Below are 17922 nucleotides of genomic sequence, written 5' to 3'. Positions count from 1 at the left end.
GAGGCAGAATTATATGTTACACACGCATTTGGCAGTTGTTGAGGGAGGAAAAAATCCTTGTAAATACAAATTCACTCCAAACATTGACTGCACGCTTGACTTTTTGGTGAAACAGCAATGATCCAAATATGCAGCCGACCAACCAATCAGTGTTTCCCAGCTGCAATTTTAAGACTCAAAAGACAAAAACAAAAAACCCACACACATTAAAACTCATTTTTAAGACTTTTATTACTAAACTTTCTCTAAGGCAGCAGTTTGTGTCCACAGGTCCTTCTAACATGCCGCAGTGAATAAAATGGTACAAAAATCAGTTTTTTGCTGTGTGCTACAAACATCATTAGACAGCTCTTGGTAAATAAAAAGTTCACAGACAATAGTAATAATAATAATAATAATAATAATAATAATAATAATAATGAGCATTACAAACATTCATTTTCCCCTTCAAGTATGCTACTATCCAAAGTGACTAGTGTAAAATTGGCAGAGGAAATAAAAATATGTTCATAATTATTTACATTACAGGTCCAACGTGTGTGTGTGTGCGAGAGTGTGTCTGTGTGAAAAAAGAAACACGATTGGAAACAGGTTGGTTAGAAGCGTTTCTGATGTTTTTGGTGGAGAGCCTACACAACAAGACACACACATACACACAGACACACACACAGTGATACGACTGACTGGCTTCCAAGTTTTTCAACACAGCAAAAAGGTTTAAGCGTTTCAGCACAGCGAAGGAACATTTAAGACTTGATTGACAGGCAGCATCCACCCCTCTTGTTGACGTTAAATAAGAGTCTCGTTCCTGGGGCAGAACTAAAGTAAATCGTACACCAGTTTTCTTGGTGCCCGACGTCTCTCAGAACACATTTGGAACAACAGGAAAATGGACAGACCTGGAAAAGGTTAGCTAGCAACCGGAGCTCGTCATTGGAACTTAAATTGGGAGTTTGAAAATATTATTTTGAAAGGGTTCCACCCACTGAAAATCTGGTAGTATGCTCACATGCAAATTAATATTCCACTGTTGTGTTTAAGAGATAATGCTACAGAGTCCTGGGGAACTTCAACGCCTCATTTGATTTACTGTTTGTGTACGATCTGGTTGTGAGATGACAAATGTGATCGGGAGGTGTGGATGCAAAGAAACAAATAGCAACCCCCCAAATAAATGATCAGACCTGAAGCAGGATGTGAGCTGGACTACAATGTGCTGTGAACACACTTCATATAGACGCTCCCTGGAGGATGTTTTCACAAGTAATAACACTCTGTGCACGACCGCGCAGCCAGCACAGTGTCATTTATCCTTCATACGAGAGCGCAGACAGGAACCCAGTCAGCCGAATGTGTCTTTGGTTTAACCAACTGAGACAAGCAGATGATTTAGTTTTCATGACTGCTACATAGTCTCGGTGAAACATCACTCGTGAATTGCGGGAGAGAGACGACAGACGGTGCCGACCCCAACCCGACTTCAATGCTACAGCGTCGACACACAGGAGGAGATTAAATATGTGTACCTTCATTTTCAGTTCACTTACAACAACAGCGCTGACTAATTGTGGTTTCACTTAACTGCCACGAGACTATCAGAGCAAGGCGTACCGTATTGTACATACACACCCGTGTGTGTATTTTAAGTGTATATACACATATCCACAAATAGGCTGTCTTTTGCTTCTCAACTCATGTCAAATATCTCTGTTCCTAATACAAGAATGCGTGTACATACAGTATGTACAACAATATACATAATATACATAACAACCTGCTAAAACTCCAGCTAGTGATCAATAGCTTCAGTGACAAGCTTATTTGGAGAAAGACAAAAAGCTCTCCTAACATTTTTCCCTCCAGAGACACAGAACACATTAATGTGTCAACTACTTCATGACTTAAAGGGTCCTCGCGTACATACAGACAAAGACAACGCGATTGACACCTCCATATTTCTTTTGGTGAAGAAAGATAACAGCTGATAGTCGTTTCTGCTGCAGGACCACTAGGCCCATTGCGGTACTGCTTTTCTGTCAGGCACAGAGATTTAAGACCCAGCTAATGAAATGTCATCAGGAATCAATAAAACAACCTGTCAATGAGACCTCAGGGCATCAATTTAAACCGACGTCTTCGTATATATATCTCTAAGATATACCGACTGAGCTAAAATGGACCCATCCCGAAAAATTCACAAACCGTCAAGTCAGCAAAATGAGGTCCAGAAACACAAGCTTTCAATAACAGGACACATCCATCATGTGAACTTTTCTTTCCCGCAAACGAGAGGAAAATTAGGACTGAAGTTTAATCTGGGAAGCCACAAACTTTACATTGCTTCAGTGTTCTGCACATTTGTCCTGTGAGTCTGTACATGTAGACTGTTGATGAGGAGGAGGAATGATTATTATATAAGACAGAAAACAGTTTTAATACTCTGCTCCTTTATGCACATTAAGGACTCATCAGGATCATTTTAACTGTTTTTATTTGGGAATAACACGCAGAGTATTTTATTCTACTTGGTCGACTAGTGCAAAATCATAAAGTCAGTGTGATAATGGATTCGAATATTTTTTACTGCATATCATCTCTATGTTAAATATCCATGTTGTGATTATTATGTATGTTCTCTCATGTTTCGCTTTTCCTTTCTCTGCTGAATCAGTTAAATGTTAATTTCACCCTTAAAACAGCATTATGCCCGACATGTCATGAATTGTACAGTACACTATAGGAACATTTGTCTCTCACAGTGTCTCTTAAAGCGATGGGCTTTGTGAAATGAGTGAGACAAACCCAGTGAGGCCTTTCAGTCTTCAACATCCGGCATGCTGAGCGGTGTAAATTTCAGCTAATTTTCTGGATGTCTGCTGGGTCAATAGCAGCTCGGCTAAAAGTTAAGGAAATATACTTTTTAAATCCACAGTTTGAAGGCCAATTTAGATACATATTGCAAATGACACTGCCCAAAATACTGGAATTGGGATCGGTCAGTGCACCAGTCGATTTCCCAATTTGACACCACGTTATTTATAAATGGGACCCTGCTGCTTCCCAGCGATGTCCTGGTCATACTTTTTTACTAGATATGAATGGCCAGCAACTTACGTTACGGATGTGCCTCAAGTAACACCACATCTGAACAGGGTAAGTTGTTTCAGATGTTAAACTGTATGCACTTGTGTTTTGAAATATTATAACCCCAATTAGGTAGTTTTTGGGGGGTTTTTTTATAAAAAGAGCTGCTGCTAAGAAATGCAAGAAACGACCTGAGGCAAACTAACCTCACACGACTTTCAACTGTGTAAACACAAGAAAGGCATCGCCGAGTTTGTCTCACTTTGCAGTTGGTAAAAACAGCAGAATTTGTCCCAAGCTGAACTCTCCCTTAATTGAAATGAAGCGCTGTGACACAACAGCCGGTCTGTTTCTAATGTGCTGACTGAAGTCGGGTTTCACAACCAGCTGCAACACTAGAAATATCCTCCACAAGTTCAGCTTTCCACAATAAGCATGGTTAAGAAGAATAAGAACAACAAAATGAAATGAACCGTCATGATTTGACAGCTGTACAACCGAACCAAACACATTAAGTCCATAAAAGTTCATTCATTCATCTGAAATGGAGTATTTACACTGTGCAAATGAAACTCCAAGCTGACAGTGTTCATGTATTAAGAGTTGGATCATTTCAGAGCTCCTGACGAATCATCTCTTGTGATTCCAGGTCCAGTAGAAGCAGATGGTTAAGACCAGGGGTGCTATCGCTGCACCCTTCACTGATCAAAGTCTGATCAAAGTCAACACTTTTCCTTCAAACGGTTCCTTTCAGTCAAATCCCCTTCTAATGTCTTTGGATTGGTATAACTTCATTTAAACCACATGAGAAGCCTTTGTTTTGCCAAACGATTCCTCTTGAAAACTTCTTCGAGTTAAGAAATTAAACTTAAAATTAAATAAAAACAAAATAAACTGTGGCAGCTTAAAAACAAAGATGGGATAGCAATATCAAAACAGACATGTCGTCTCTCTTGAATGACATTGTTCCTTCAGCATTGGCCACTGTAGTGCTGACAAAGGCTCATCTCTCTGCTCCGGACTGCTGCAACTTTGTACAGATATTCTAATTATGTTACTTTTTTCGACCCTTAATAACTCTTGTGATAAGCAACCATCACTTGATTCTTCAGCTGGTGTTTAGAAGAAGATGACGTCCTCCTTATTGAGGTCCTCTGTGTTGATCTTGTAGGGTGGCGGCATGCTGTGGCTGTGGCTGAGCCCGTGAACGTTTACCTGGACGTGGGCCTGGGCGTTCGGACTGAGGCCTTGTGGTGGCAGGTGCGTCTGGATTTGGAGGGAGCCGGCACTCTGCGAGTGGGGAGGGATGGTGGGAGGCTGCATGGGGGTCTGAGGATGAGACTGTGGAGGAGGCATGGGGGGTTTCTGAGCATTCGGAGGGTGGGAGGTGCTGATGGAGGAGGTGGACTGGGTGTCAGGTCCAGCGTTGTCTGGAGGACTGAGTTGATCTGCCAGAGATGTGCAAGAAAAGTTGTTAAGAGAACAAGGGATCGCTCCAAAAATAGCATAAAAACCTGCCGGCAGATTAGTCATTAGTGCCTGTTAAATACAGCTGGGCTTACACAGCCTAACTGCAATCTATCGCATGAAATCCTGCCAGTGTTTGTCTTTTGTGAGGGCATGGGATTAAAGTGTTAAAACGTCTCTGTCAGCAGTATAGCTTGCCATTAATCACATGGAAGCATGCGAAACTGATAGGTGTTTACACAGGGTGCGGTAAGCTTTAGAGAGGGATGTGATAGGGTGGGGTCCGGCTTGCCCAGGTGGAGAATGTGTATGTCTCATGTTTGTGTCTGTGAGAACCGAGTTTAATAATGCAGCAGGCAAAGACAGATGAGAGCAGACTGTGTTTGGGTTGGGAGTGTGTGTGTATGAAAAGGTACCTGCGTGGAGATGCAGGGGGTGAGGCAGAGGAGAGGCTGACAGCGGGAGCTGCTGGTGGGGGCTGATGGAGCGCTTGGCCTTGAGGGCGGTGTCGTCTCTGGCGGACAGCTTCAGCGGCAGCATCTGCTTCATATCCACTGAGGCTGTGGTGGAGGATGGGGAGGGGGGTGAAGAAAACAAGAGACAGAGACAGAAGGTGATTTAATTGTGAAATTAGATTTCACTGGTAAATTGGAGCAGCCGAGCCACTCTGAGGCCACTATTTGATAAATCAGAGGGCTGACCCAATTTAGACAGCTAATGTGATCTTAATGAGCAACTTAAATCACGCTGATCAGGTCAAGCTCGTGTCAGGCACAGATGGCTCGCAGGCTCAATGACAGCGAGCAAGAAAAGATCAGTTTACAACAGAAAAAACACAGCGGCACTGTTAGAAAGTGGTGAGTGATCTGACGATTCTAGATTGTGATGGATCTTAAAGGCATTCACAATCTACTTTCGAGGCAAATACAGGGATTGTGTTATTTACCGCCTTCTTACTTCTGTTTCCAAACTTCATGTGAACAAACCAGTAGAGCGATGAGGCCAAGTAAATGGCTATGCCGATTAAACAAATAACTTCACATGGCTTTTTATTATTGCAAAGAATGAACCATGAGGTACAGTCAGCTGCCACAAAATAACTTGCTGTAACGCAATGTTTTGCTCTTATGTGCAACTGCGGAAATTCATGGGCTGTTTCAAGTCCAGCCACAGTCGACAGGGCATTTCAAAATTGAGGGAAAAAGAAAATGGCAATTGAGATTGTGGATCGTGATTGGGATTAAATGGACTTTAATTTTAATTTTTGGCCCCAACGCCAAACCCAATTGTAAAACATCAACTGCATGAGCATGAGAGAGGAGAAAACCTGAATACAACACTCATGAATACATTTTTTTTTTTTAAATGATGGTGCTTTACATCAGTTTGTGTTGGCATGTGATGCACAGTAGGCAACTGCTTACACAAACATCAGAAGACTGTGTGTGCTTGTTGAATGACATGATGGTGGAAAGAAAGACAGAAGTGTAACAGAAAAGCCACACACTCCACACACTTCACCCTCTCCCTGTGCTGTGACACTCTTTGTTTCCTGTGTAAACAGTGTGAGGATGGTGCTTTCTGCATTACAAGCTAGTATTAACACTTTATGTAACACTATTTACTTAAATTTGTTGATTGTCCTAACTAACCCCTTACCCGTGCTGTCAGTGCGATGTGAGGCTTTGCCCATCTTGCCTCCTTTCCCTTTGCCACTGAACGCTGCCAGCTTAGTGGGGATCTGCTGCTGCACCCCAACCGGTTTGTGCAACTGGTTGGTGGTGCTGAAAAGATGAAGGGGCACCTCTGTCTTGAGCGGCAGGGTGGATGAGCTCATCTCCCGACGCAGCATCACTTCAGGACGCTCCGGATAGTCTGCTGGTGCGACGGACAGGCTGCCGCGCACCAGAGGCTTCTGAGGCAGCGGCAGGTCGGAGATACTGGTGGAGGTGGCAAGGCCAGAGGACATGAGGAGCTCCCCGTTCAGACTGCCGGACAGAGGAGCCACCTAGGGGAGGAGAAGGCTGTATGTTATTTGCTGAGAGATGACTGAAGTCTCCTTCAGTTGTTGCAAACATCATCACATAAGACATAAAAACTCAAGTTCAAAAAGGACGGTTTCCCAACTCTGTAATTATCCATATTTGTGGTCGGATTCAGTTTGGAATCTGAGTTGCGGAACTTGTCATGTGTGTAAGCAGCCTGCACTGAGTTATGTATGAGAGTCTTTTTAGTATCTTTTTGAAGAAAAAAAAACTTAAAGCAACTTCTTAAGAGTACAGAAAACACACACGCACACACACAGATACACACACAGATACAAACTATAAATCTTCTGTGTGCCGCCGTGCCTTTATAGACACACAATCTGTTGAGGAGCAGGGTATTTATGGGCTGAGCACGGAATCAGAAACACATGCGACTCTTTCTGCTGAGCACACACTATGGTAAGTTTGGTAACAGGCTTTTGATGTGTTCCAAGAGGCTCAAGGACAATGTGCGCACACACACAAAATGAGAAACATAAAACCCTTAATAGTCCCTGTGCACATAAAGGCGTGTCTAACACAACAGCAGCAGGGCTGTTAGACAAGCAGGGGAACAAGAAAATGGCTCTCATGACATCAGTGGATAAAAGACACTGACTGCATTGTCCGCTAATTACTAGACTGGAGGAAAGATGATCTACAGATCGAGCCAACGTGACCATCCAATCTGCATTCAGTCAGGCTGACAATGGCGCGGCGTAGTGTGTGTTTGCTTTAGTAATCTTGTATGTGCTGCAATACATTATCTATAAAAAGCATCTTTTGTTTGTGCTAATAGAAAGACATGCAGGACACGTTTAAGCCCGTTTCCAACAGTCTGACTCAATGTGTTGCAGAAGAATATACATCACACAAGCAGTCATGACATAAAATGGAACCGGTCATAAATGTTTGAGATTTTGGCTGTTCAGATTCACTTCTGCATGCACATGGAGGAACCCAAGAGTAACTGATGTTTTTTTGATAATTGATTCATCGTTTCAGTAATTTTTTCCAGCTTCCTGAATGTGAGGATCTGCTGCTTTTCTTTGTCATTTATCAGAGTAAATAAGTCTTTTTGTTTTGGAGTGCTGACTGGACAAAAGAAGCTTTTTGAAGTCATATCTTTTGGCTCCGATGAGCATTTTTCACAAGACATTTTATTGACTAAACAATCCCTTTAGCATAAAAATAATCTGCAGATTTATCAATCATGAAAAATAATTGCTCATTGCAGCCCTCGAAAAAACAAATTTTAGTTAATAGTCATTAGTGAATGAAGAGGATAAAAGATGCAAGAGTGGACCTACTGTGACTGTAGATCAGTTCTATTAAGTTCCTATATATGTGTTATAGTAGATCTGTCTCACAACATTTCCCAAAGATGGTGTATGTTTCTTTGGATCAGCATGACAGTTAAAGTATCCACGTAAAGACATGAGGATGGAAAATACATATTCATTAACTATGAGGAATCATAGTTTTACATAGATTTACATGGAGCTAAAGTAAAATGTTTCCAACAAACAACTACTAGCTATTAATGGGGAACGATGGCACTGACTAGTAATACAACATACTGGTTGATTAGATGATAAATATGGAAGCGAACCATCACGACTCAACTGTCTTATATCAGATACTTAAATAAAAACTACGGCCATATTCAGTTCATCACCAAGCAAAACTTTAACTGTGAAGTCTTTGACTTAAAGTCAGGCATCGAATTAACTCCTCTGTTTAGTATGCAGTCCACATGCTTTGTGATGGATGATAATTCAGAATACTTCCTGTAGAGATGAGGAACACATGATGAGTGTGTTTTACAAGGCGTGAAGGGCAAACTCATCTGACTGTGACTGTATGTTTGAAGAAACTGTAGCTTCCCTTAGTTGTAACAGCAGAGCATGACAACCCGATCCGAGGGGCCCTGCAGTGGGAAAAGTCTTCCCTAAATTCCCCTTTCTGCTTTCCCTCCATCAATTTCCCTCTTTCAGCACTCACTCATCTTGGCACACAGATGTTCCATTGTTCCCAGAACAAGATGATCGGCTTTAAGCGGCAGTAACTGCAGGTTTCCAGGGCAGTAAAGCGTGCGGAAGCTACAGAGCACAAACAGGCCTGACTGACAGCACATAAACAATTAGCACTGGCTGCCTTCCAGAGGCCACTGTTAATGACAGGTTTGGACTAGCTAATTATACAGCCAGGTTCCTCTCATCCTGAAAACTGCCTGGATACTCCCACATCATACATATCTCCACTAACAGTACAAGTTGCCTTGTACACAATAGACAACAGTGGAAAGCACATACTGGCTGTTAAATCTTACCTGGTCTATATTATGTGTGGAGGAGTATCGTTCTAAATATTGACTTAAGAATGACTTTCTTAGAGCCATGTGCAACCATGTGTGAGTTAAGCAAACCCTGTAGGCTTAATCCAGAAGTCAAACTGTGTCTAAGTAATAACCATAGGATAGATTCCATTTTTTTTAAAAAGCTTGGTGATGACTCAGATATTCATACAATGACTCAGTGTCGGGTCCTCTGAGGCTAAACATCACTTCAAAACTGAAACGATCCATCAACCGACAGGACATTATTCAGCCTCTTCTTGCACTATGTGACTTGGGTTAAGCAAGTACGATCTTCCACAAGAACTTCACTATGTGACACACCACCAGGTACATCAGGCCTTCATCTAGCTGTAAGAAAAAGCTATTGTGGAATTCTTAGTACACACATAATGGTGGGACAACAAGACCAAAGAATTCTTTGACGGGGGAAGCTTAGAAGAGAAAAAGAGAGACGGAGCAGGAGACAGGAATAAATCTTGGACACGCTTTAGGTTGTTCACAAGAGCTTTGTGAAATAAAAAGCTGGTCTTCTTGCTGTTGGACTACTAAGGAATAGCACCTGGCTTGCGTTGTCTTGACTTGTTTGATGTTTGGCAGTATTATCAAAGAAATCGATTCTTGGTGTTGCTTTAATACTTGAATATTCGTTTCAGCTACTTTTCAAGCAAAGACAACAGAAGGTTTTTAGATTCTTAAATGGAAAATTTCCGTGCTTTCGTTACGTTTGGGCAGATGTTTTGATCAAAATGGTTGGTTTGGACAAAACAATTCGATAAAATCTTACGACTCACCTTCCAATCTTTACTGCATTTTTTGGATGTTATCACAAACTGCAGATTAATCAATAATGATATTTATCGCTTGTGGTAGCTAGGGCTGCAGGACACGGTAAAAAAATAACATTGTAATTACTTTGACAGATATTACAATTGCAATATTTTCTTACATCTGGAGAAGAAGATTTGTAGGCGAGGGCATCTCGGCAGCACTACAGTTCTTCACAAAAAAAATGCAGCTTCTGTCAATTTGGAAATTGCATTCGGCTAGATTAAAATTGAATTAATTGCTGGATTAATTGTGCAGCCCTCCTTCACATTAAAAGACTTGAGGCAAAGAAAAGTGTAACTCAGTCTCCATGCATCTACGTTTTTTCCTTCACAGTGCAAATGATCAGATCTGAGTGATTTGACAATTTTTTAGCAGTAGGAAGCCACAGAACAACACTGCACACACTGAGCGAACAGCAAACAGGTGGGATAGCTATAGTGACAGATGGCTTAGAAAGAAAATATCTGCCCTCGAGCTCGGTTTTTCTGTCAGAGCTTCTCAAAGCAACTGCTGCCAGCTGATTATAGAAGAAGAGTCACATGCATCTACAGGCATCTAGGTGTGTGTATGTATGTGTGTGTCTGTGTGTCTGTGCGTGAATGAGCACACTGAGGGTGTTAACAGATAAAGAGTTACTCCTTGGCATTTTTTTTCCCGGACAGCAGGAACACATCCACACAACAGCATCGTAAATCAGCCTCGAGGACTGAGGTCAAAGAAGGGAAGAGATAACTCAGAGGGGAAGACGCAGGTACAGGTCAATGTTTTCACAGCGACCTTTAAATGTTTCCCTTGAGTTCTTCCGACCTTCACCTCTTTTTGAAATGTTCTCCGTCATGTCCATACAGTTAGTCATACCAGGTAGCAATTCAGTTTTACAGTTTTCTGCTCTTGAGCAGAAAGGCAGGAGAAAGGGGCAGCTGTTAAAGTGAGTGCTTCGCCTAAAGGCATCTCAGGACGTTATTGAAGGAAGAGCGATGGTTATTCATTGATGCATTTCCACTTCAAGACTTTCCCTGTAGCCCAGCGACAAAACCTTTGACCTCGCAGCCAGTTTATACCCTTAAGGTTTTCCATTGACTCTTTCTGTATTGTGCAGGACATTTCTCTTCTTGACTGTCAACCAAATCCCTAAAAACTCCAGTTGATTATAAACACACCATCTGACTTGACATTCTCCGGACTATTGAGCAATCAGACTCAAGGCTCTGTCCTGGGAGAGAGCCAATACAAAAAGCCTGAGCCCAATGTATTCCTTATCAGGGGCCAACTGATCAGATAACACATGAAAGAGACGCTCCTCTGAAGTCCGGACATGCTGCAACTAGCTCCGCTCTTGCGCAAAAAACAGTCACATATGTTCTGAAACACACACACAAACACACGAGGAGGCATGTCTTCTAGTTTATGAGGTCTAATCATAGCTGTATGGGTTTGCTGATGAGTCTTAATGTTGGGTGGTGGTGATTAAATGTCTGTTGATATCAGACTGGCTTGGAGCCTGGAACAGATCCTGAGGTCACAGCTGATGAAAAGACCGTTTGATGTGTTTGACGCAAAGGGGGAACCAACCTTGTCCAAATCTCCCATAACCGCAGCCAAGAAAGTCCCACAGCAGAGCCAGTGAGATGGAACTGCAGCCCATACATCTCTATGTGTACAAAATACACAAACACACTGCTTAGCTGCTCTACAACAAATATTATGAGTGTGATTTAATGGGGTGCTGAGTGCTGATAGGTCTAAATGTGGCCTGCCTCAAGTCTTATCTTGCCATCCATGTAGCAAACAAACAAACCGTGCAGCCAGTCTTCACCATCACTGTTTGAGTGAAGGCCTCTGTAATTACCGGGTCCCTGCATTACTCATCAAGCAGATTAGGTCAATTCAGCCCGAGGCTCCTTTGCTTCACAACACCAGAGGCTGTGGTTTTCCAGGAGTCGCTGTGAAGTGTTCTAGGTAGGCCTCACAGTCAAAGGCCTGTCTTCAGCAGCCAGTAATGAGACGATAAACCCAATAACTCATGTCAGCTGGTTGTGTTGTGTAAGTCTTGATTCACAGCTCCAGTTAACTGAAGGCTAAAGCATGTCACTGAAAGGTGAAATCTCTGGGAAGACAGATAAGCAGCCAGATTTCTGAGGATAAAGATGCATTTTTGGGACAAGTCAAGGCACTATGTCATCTGTCAGTTACTCAGCTTGGTATGCAGGATGAAGAGGCACTGACCAATCACAGATAACTGTCAGACATAAGCAGGAAGGAATGTCAGACAGCACAGAATGACTTACTGCAGACAGCCCCGATCAGAGAGACACATCTCTATGTGAGCATCGGTATCAGTGCAGCACTGGTCGAACTACTGCTACTTGGACAGCGATCCGGTTTGGACACATACTGATGGATTTTCTTTTCTTAGGAAGCAGGAAAGAAAGGAGACAACACTGACTCATGCAGCTGAAACGTTTCGGTTTTGTTATACAGTATAGAGCAGCATTAGTCATAGTGACCAATCCCATCACGAGGTGTGTTTTACATCCCCCTGGTGATATAATCATGTGTGTGACTCAGGTAGTGGAGCTGACGTTCATGTCCAAGCTCCTCTCCTTGTAGCCAAATCTGGATTGCTTGTCTTAGAAGTTTTATCCAACAATTTTAATCAAAAATCTTGATTAAATCAAACTAACAATCAGTTCCACCATAGTAAAAACAAACTTTAACCGATTGAGTCAGTGGTAGAGCAACAACTCTTGCGTTCTGCAAAGTAAAATTATTGTTTATGTCACAAGGAGTCGGGCATATTATGATTGCATGATTATGAATAACTTATGCCTTAAAATCATCAATTTGATGAAGTCTTTTATTTCCTGTAAGAAATGGGTCATACCTTATCCAATAAAAATGTATCTAAATTATTTTACTCTTGATACAAATCTATATTGTGTTACATCACTACATATACCAGGAACTAGGATTTTCTCCATCTTGCCCATTCCTAGTAAGAATTAAAAAATACTCTAACACATAAATCTCTATCGTCTTGCTTTGATAAGCAGATAAAGTCTGTACCAAGATGAAACTTCTCATGCTACAGTTACCTTTGCCTCTCTTCGGCTGGTCACAGAGAATGCAAATCAACCAACTGTGATGGTGACACAGACCTTTAGGAAACACTAAAGGCTGATATTAAGTAACTTCACTGTAGCTCCTTGACAGATCTGTTAGCAGCGGGCATGAAATTACAGTCAGTGGATCTTTCTAAAAGCTCCTCTCCCATGAAACTCACAAACAATGGCTCGCATTGTACTGCAAGGAGAGAAAGAGGGATACGAGTAAGGAAACGCAGGCAGGAGAGAGGAGGAGAAGAGGCAGGAGAAAGACTGCCCCCTGCGTAGGTGGATTCCTGAGCTGAGTGGTTAGGGATGTATTCAGCTGTATGTTTATCATCATGCCCATCTATGAATCAGGCTGTGGGAGCGGAAATCAACTTCCTTCAGTGGATGTTTCTTTCCACTGTATATTATTTACTGGTTATGTGTGCAGATGTTCGAAAAAAAATTAGACTGATTAACAAAAACAGTTAACAGACAGACTTTCGTGAGATGAATGAGACAGACATTTAGTGCCTTGTAGAAGAAGATTGGCAAGATTGCAAATGCAAACTATCTTGCAGCTCATGTATTAAATATATTTGCCTCTTCAGTGTTTCAGATGCTTCAGTACCTTAGAAGGGTGGGGACAGAATTTATGTCAAACAGAGTGCCAAGGTAGGGAAGAGTTTGGAAGATTATGCAAAAAAAACTGCAAAAAGGGAAGTCAGAGGAAGACGGGAAAGCCCCTTCCTATTCTTTGTCTTGTGAGTAATGTTCACCTGCAGCATTTTTCCTGGTATCATCTCTTTACCTCACTGTCACCCAGCACCTCGCCCTTGTCCTCGTTTTACAATTTATTACCCTCAACTTGAAAAAGGTGCCGTCACATATACTTTTATGAACTGCAATTTAGAGTGTCATATTTTTCAAAAGCATTTTTACATCCCCGGTTATGTTTTCACCTGCATCTGTTGTTTGGTTGGTTTGACAGCAGGATTAAACAAAAACTATCGAACAGATTTCCACAAAACCTGGATGGACGATGTGTCTCGGCTCAGAATAGACTAAAGGGGCGGATCCTGGATTTTTCTTTACAGTTTCTTTAAACATTGTAAAATACAGTGTTTTTCCACATTTTGGGTAACTTGTCAGTGGAATAATTCATAGATCTTGATGAAAAAAAGCAGGTGTATTTGAGTTTAGCTCATAGCTTTGAGTGAATACAATTTGATGTGGATAAATGGGATTGTTTGGCCTTGGCAGAGGTCTGCACTCTACTGAGCTCTTCAAGCTAAAACATTTTGAGTGAATTGAATATATTCCAACCACAACAGCTAGTTGACTAGTCTTGTATGTATAGCGTGCCTTTTCCCTGATCATGAAGACATACTGTGAATGTGTATTTTGGTCTGTTATATGCCAACTCATCGCCACCACAGGTTCCCCCACCTCAATAGTCTTTCTCTTGATCTTCTTCTGGTGTTCCAGCCGTTCCTTTTCTTTCTCCACAGCTCTGGTGGACTCTCTCAGTCTCTCCAGGTCCTGTTGGTACGTCTCCCTCTGATTCTCCAGCTCCTTCCTCTCTTCTGCCAGATGCTCCTGCATCAAAAGAGCGAGCCATGTTGAGTTGAAAAGTTTTCAGAGGTATCTCAATATCTTAGAATATAACCTGTATTTGTTTAAATTACTTGTTTGGGGAGACTGTGTGAGAACATTGATGTTAATCATTGGCATATCTTTTGGGATGTCCAGTGTTATGTTATTTCTGGTCAGTGATGCACAGAATATTGAGAAGCATATTTAGTAAGTAAGTAAGCTTGTCAAATTCAGCCTTCCACATATATATCTAGCCAATTAAAGCTGTTCCACAGCCCTCAGGTTGGACAGAGCGCTTCACCTCCAGTCGTCTGCACTCCTCCTCCCTCTGTCGGAGCCTGGCCTCGGTGGCCTCGACTTGCTGGCGGTGCCGCTCCCTCTCCCTCTCCCAGCGCTGCTGCTCCTGCCGGTGCTGAGACTGCAGCTTGTGGAAGCTGGCCAGCTCCTCTCTCTGCAGGGCTATAGTCCGCTGTTTCTCCTGCTCCAGGAGCACGTTCCCTCTGTGGCGGCCCGGCAGGGAGGCCCGCTGCAGCTCAATGTGACTGTCCCACTGTGTTATGATGGCCTGAATTAGACAAGAGAAAAATAAAACAAGAACGTGTGAATTTTTTTTAACACAAACATACAGAATATACAACATGTTTTTCTGAGACATCAGTGATGGTAATACCTGCAGACTGTAGAGCCTTTGGGAGAGCATCAGAACTCTGTCAAAGAACTATAACGGAGACAGCAGGAAAAGTTAGACAATAATCAAATGAACACAAGCATCACCAGAACAACATTTCATTGAATTGGCAAACTTCTCATTGGTGCATCTTTCCAGTTCAGCTGGCATGGCAATGAATATTAACTCTGGCAGTGTTGTATAGCACAAGGTGACAGACTTTACCTCAGCCTCGGGGAAGGAGTCGGACCAGATGCGGTTCCATTTGGGAGGAGAACAGCAGCTCTCATCAACCTAAGCAACAACAGACAGACAGCGTGTCAGGAAATAACATGATAGCATTGATCAGGGAGAAAAATATCATTCTGCACAGAAACAGTGTTTGAAAACCTTTTCCTTAACCTTGATATGAGAGCTAAGCACCATAAGATATTAAATATTGTCGGTAACGAGGATAATAAGTTAGCATTTATGTAATTCCAGTTCCCTCATCTCATATTCAATGGGTTTTTGGTTCGATGTCTGAAATGAGGTCTGTGGTTGACTTAAAAGGGTTTCACTTTTTGTTCTAGGTTTGTTCTGAAGTTGTCAGGGACATTCAGCAACATCACACTGAAAATAGAGATTCATCTAATCAGTAGCCGCCTTCAAAAAGATGTTGCAAACTGCTTCCCGATGTGTAAATTGCTCTAACTATAGTAAAGTATGTATAGTATAGTGAGGTAGAAAGCTTAGAGGTGGTGACGTCAAAGTAATGCGACTGCGATGTAGTTCATTTCATCGTTAGCTTTCTACTTCTACGACTGCCATAGCGCTTTGAAATCCTTAAAATGGAGTTCAGTTTTTTGCAGATTACCTTGCTAAACTAAATGTGTAAGTAACATAAACATGTGAAAGCTACAGTTCTTATTTTCTGCTACAGTACAAAATAAAAATAAAATAAAAATGTTGGTGAGGGCACCAGGGTGAATACATGCTTCCCTGGCACACTCTATTGTGTAAAATCTTAATGACCCTTTTCATCACACTGTCCTCACTATCCTCAAAACAAGTCATATCTCATTAGTTATATTTTTCCTGCCCGATCACTCTCAGAGAGCAAGATTTTCTGGAACATAGGTCAGTTCATTATTTCATGAAAGTTTTATTTGTTCAATTACAAACAAAGTGACAAGAGCGAGGCTAAAGTAAACATCACAACATGGTACCTGTCCAGATGACTTGGTCTTGTATTACAATTTACAGGAAATAACAGTGCGACTCATCCTAACATATAAGTTGTTTGTGTGTGTGTGTGTGTGTGTGTGTGTGTGTGTGTGTGTGTGTGTGTGTGTGTGTGTGTGTGTGTGTGTGTGTGTGTGCGCTGAGCCCCTACCGTCTGCTCCAGGGTGTGACTGTCGCAGAGGTCTTTGAGCTGAGGGTCAGAGCTGGCTCTCTGGCTTCTGTCTCTGTTTCTTGACTCGCCAGAAAAGTTCTTCTTCACACTGCCATCTGGCACAGACACACGGACACACACACACAAACACACACACACACACAGACAAACACACACAAATAATGAAATACATACATAGAAATATGGACAGTCACAAACATTGCACAGAAACAACACACACATATACATGTAAAATTGCACCCATAGCTGTCTTAAATTCATTTTGTTTTAATTAGAAAAACATAAACATAAATTCAAACAATTCAAGGAATAGTCAAGAACAGTCTTTTATTTATTTTTATTCAAAATTCATAAGTTATTAATGGGTTAAAAGCCACTGAAATACAACTCCAAATCCATTAGCTGGTAGACTTCTTCAGGGTATGGATTGTGCTGGACTCACTCTTACTGAGGATGGTGGGGCTGCTGTGGCTGCTGTCATAGCCCCCAAAGGTGTCCGCTCGCTTTGGCAGAACCCCAGAACCACTCCCTTCCTCTAGCCGTGAGGTCGGAGACACCTCCCTGACACCAGACTGCAGCAGATTCTGGAGGTTCTCCACTGAAGTGAGAGAGAAAATAAGTTAAGGCTGAAAAGCTGGACTCAGTGACAGGTTAAGGGGGAAAGAGAAGATACTGAATAATGCTGATGAATTACTACAGAGCTGATGTGAGCAGTAGATGAACACAACAGTGTAAAATTCACACAATGCCCCTGTATCCAGTATCATGCAGCATTGTCCTACCCTCAGTGATGGCTCCTTTGAGCAGGGTCTCCCCCTGCTGGAGTTCTGAGGCATCTCCGCGGAACAGCAGTCTGGACCGAGAAGCTGCGTCCTCCGCACCTACCACAGACTCTGCCAGGTCTGCAAACAGCTGCAGCTTCTCAGTTAATGCCTGTGCAATCACTGCGTCCTTCTGGCTCAAACGTTCTACAAGGGGAACCATGACATAGAAAATAACCTTAAACAATGGATGTGCTCACCCCTGCATCTTACCAAATATTTCTAAGCTTTGCTGCAAAAACATAAAATCTGTATGTCCTAAAAGAGTTTCAATCTAATGAAACGAAAATGCAGAGAAACAGTAAGTCCACATCTTAAAGCACAACAATTTAAGGGTAATATGAGACATGAGCACCACCTTGTGGCCAACTATATCTGCTGCTGCTTCTTTATGCATGTGTGCCGTTGACTACTCGATCTGCAGTTACCTTGAAATTCTTTGAACCTGAAGGCTCGAGCCTCTTCCTCTTCGCTGAACAGCCTCTCTTCTGTGTGAGGACAACTAAGAGGGGACAGGACGGGAAGACAGAGAAAATGAACTGAGTAAGAGGATTACACATTTTCTTTACAAAACATTCTACAAAATGA

General features: G+C 42.1%; 1 protein-coding gene across 1 annotated transcript in view; it reads right to left on the bottom strand.

The window, feature by feature from the left end:
* Positions 1-213: 213 nt before the first annotated feature.
* The window catches only part of arhgef18b (rho/rac guanine nucleotide exchange factor (GEF) 18b), a 45921-nt gene continuing 28212 nt past the window's right edge, over positions 214-17922 (bottom strand). The window contains exons 21-31 of the mRNA XM_030433567.1: positions 17763-17836; positions 17296-17481; positions 16956-17111; positions 16493-16608; positions 15343-15411; positions 15121-15168; positions 14752-15015; positions 14304-14453; positions 6211-6559; positions 4968-5111; positions 214-4532 (exon numbers count right to left, since the gene is read on the bottom strand). Coding sequence (XP_030289427.1) covers positions 4204-4532; positions 4968-5111; positions 6211-6559; positions 14304-14453; positions 14752-15015; positions 15121-15168; positions 15343-15411; positions 16493-16608; positions 16956-17111; positions 17296-17481; positions 17763-17836 — 1885 coding nt within the window. The 3' untranslated portion in view covers positions 214-4203. The remainder of the gene's footprint in view (positions 4533-4967; positions 5112-6210; positions 6560-14303; positions 14454-14751; positions 15016-15120; positions 15169-15342; positions 15412-16492; positions 16609-16955; positions 17112-17295; positions 17482-17762; positions 17837-17922) is intronic.

This window comes from Sparus aurata, chromosome 11 (assembly GCF_900880675.1).
Source record: "Sparus aurata chromosome 11, fSpaAur1.1, whole genome shotgun sequence".
NCBI classification, from domain to species: Eukaryota; Metazoa; Chordata; class Actinopteri; order Spariformes; family Sparidae; genus Sparus; species Sparus aurata.
Note: the sequence above shows the minus strand (reverse complement) of the source record. Positions and strands in the feature narration are given on the sequence as shown.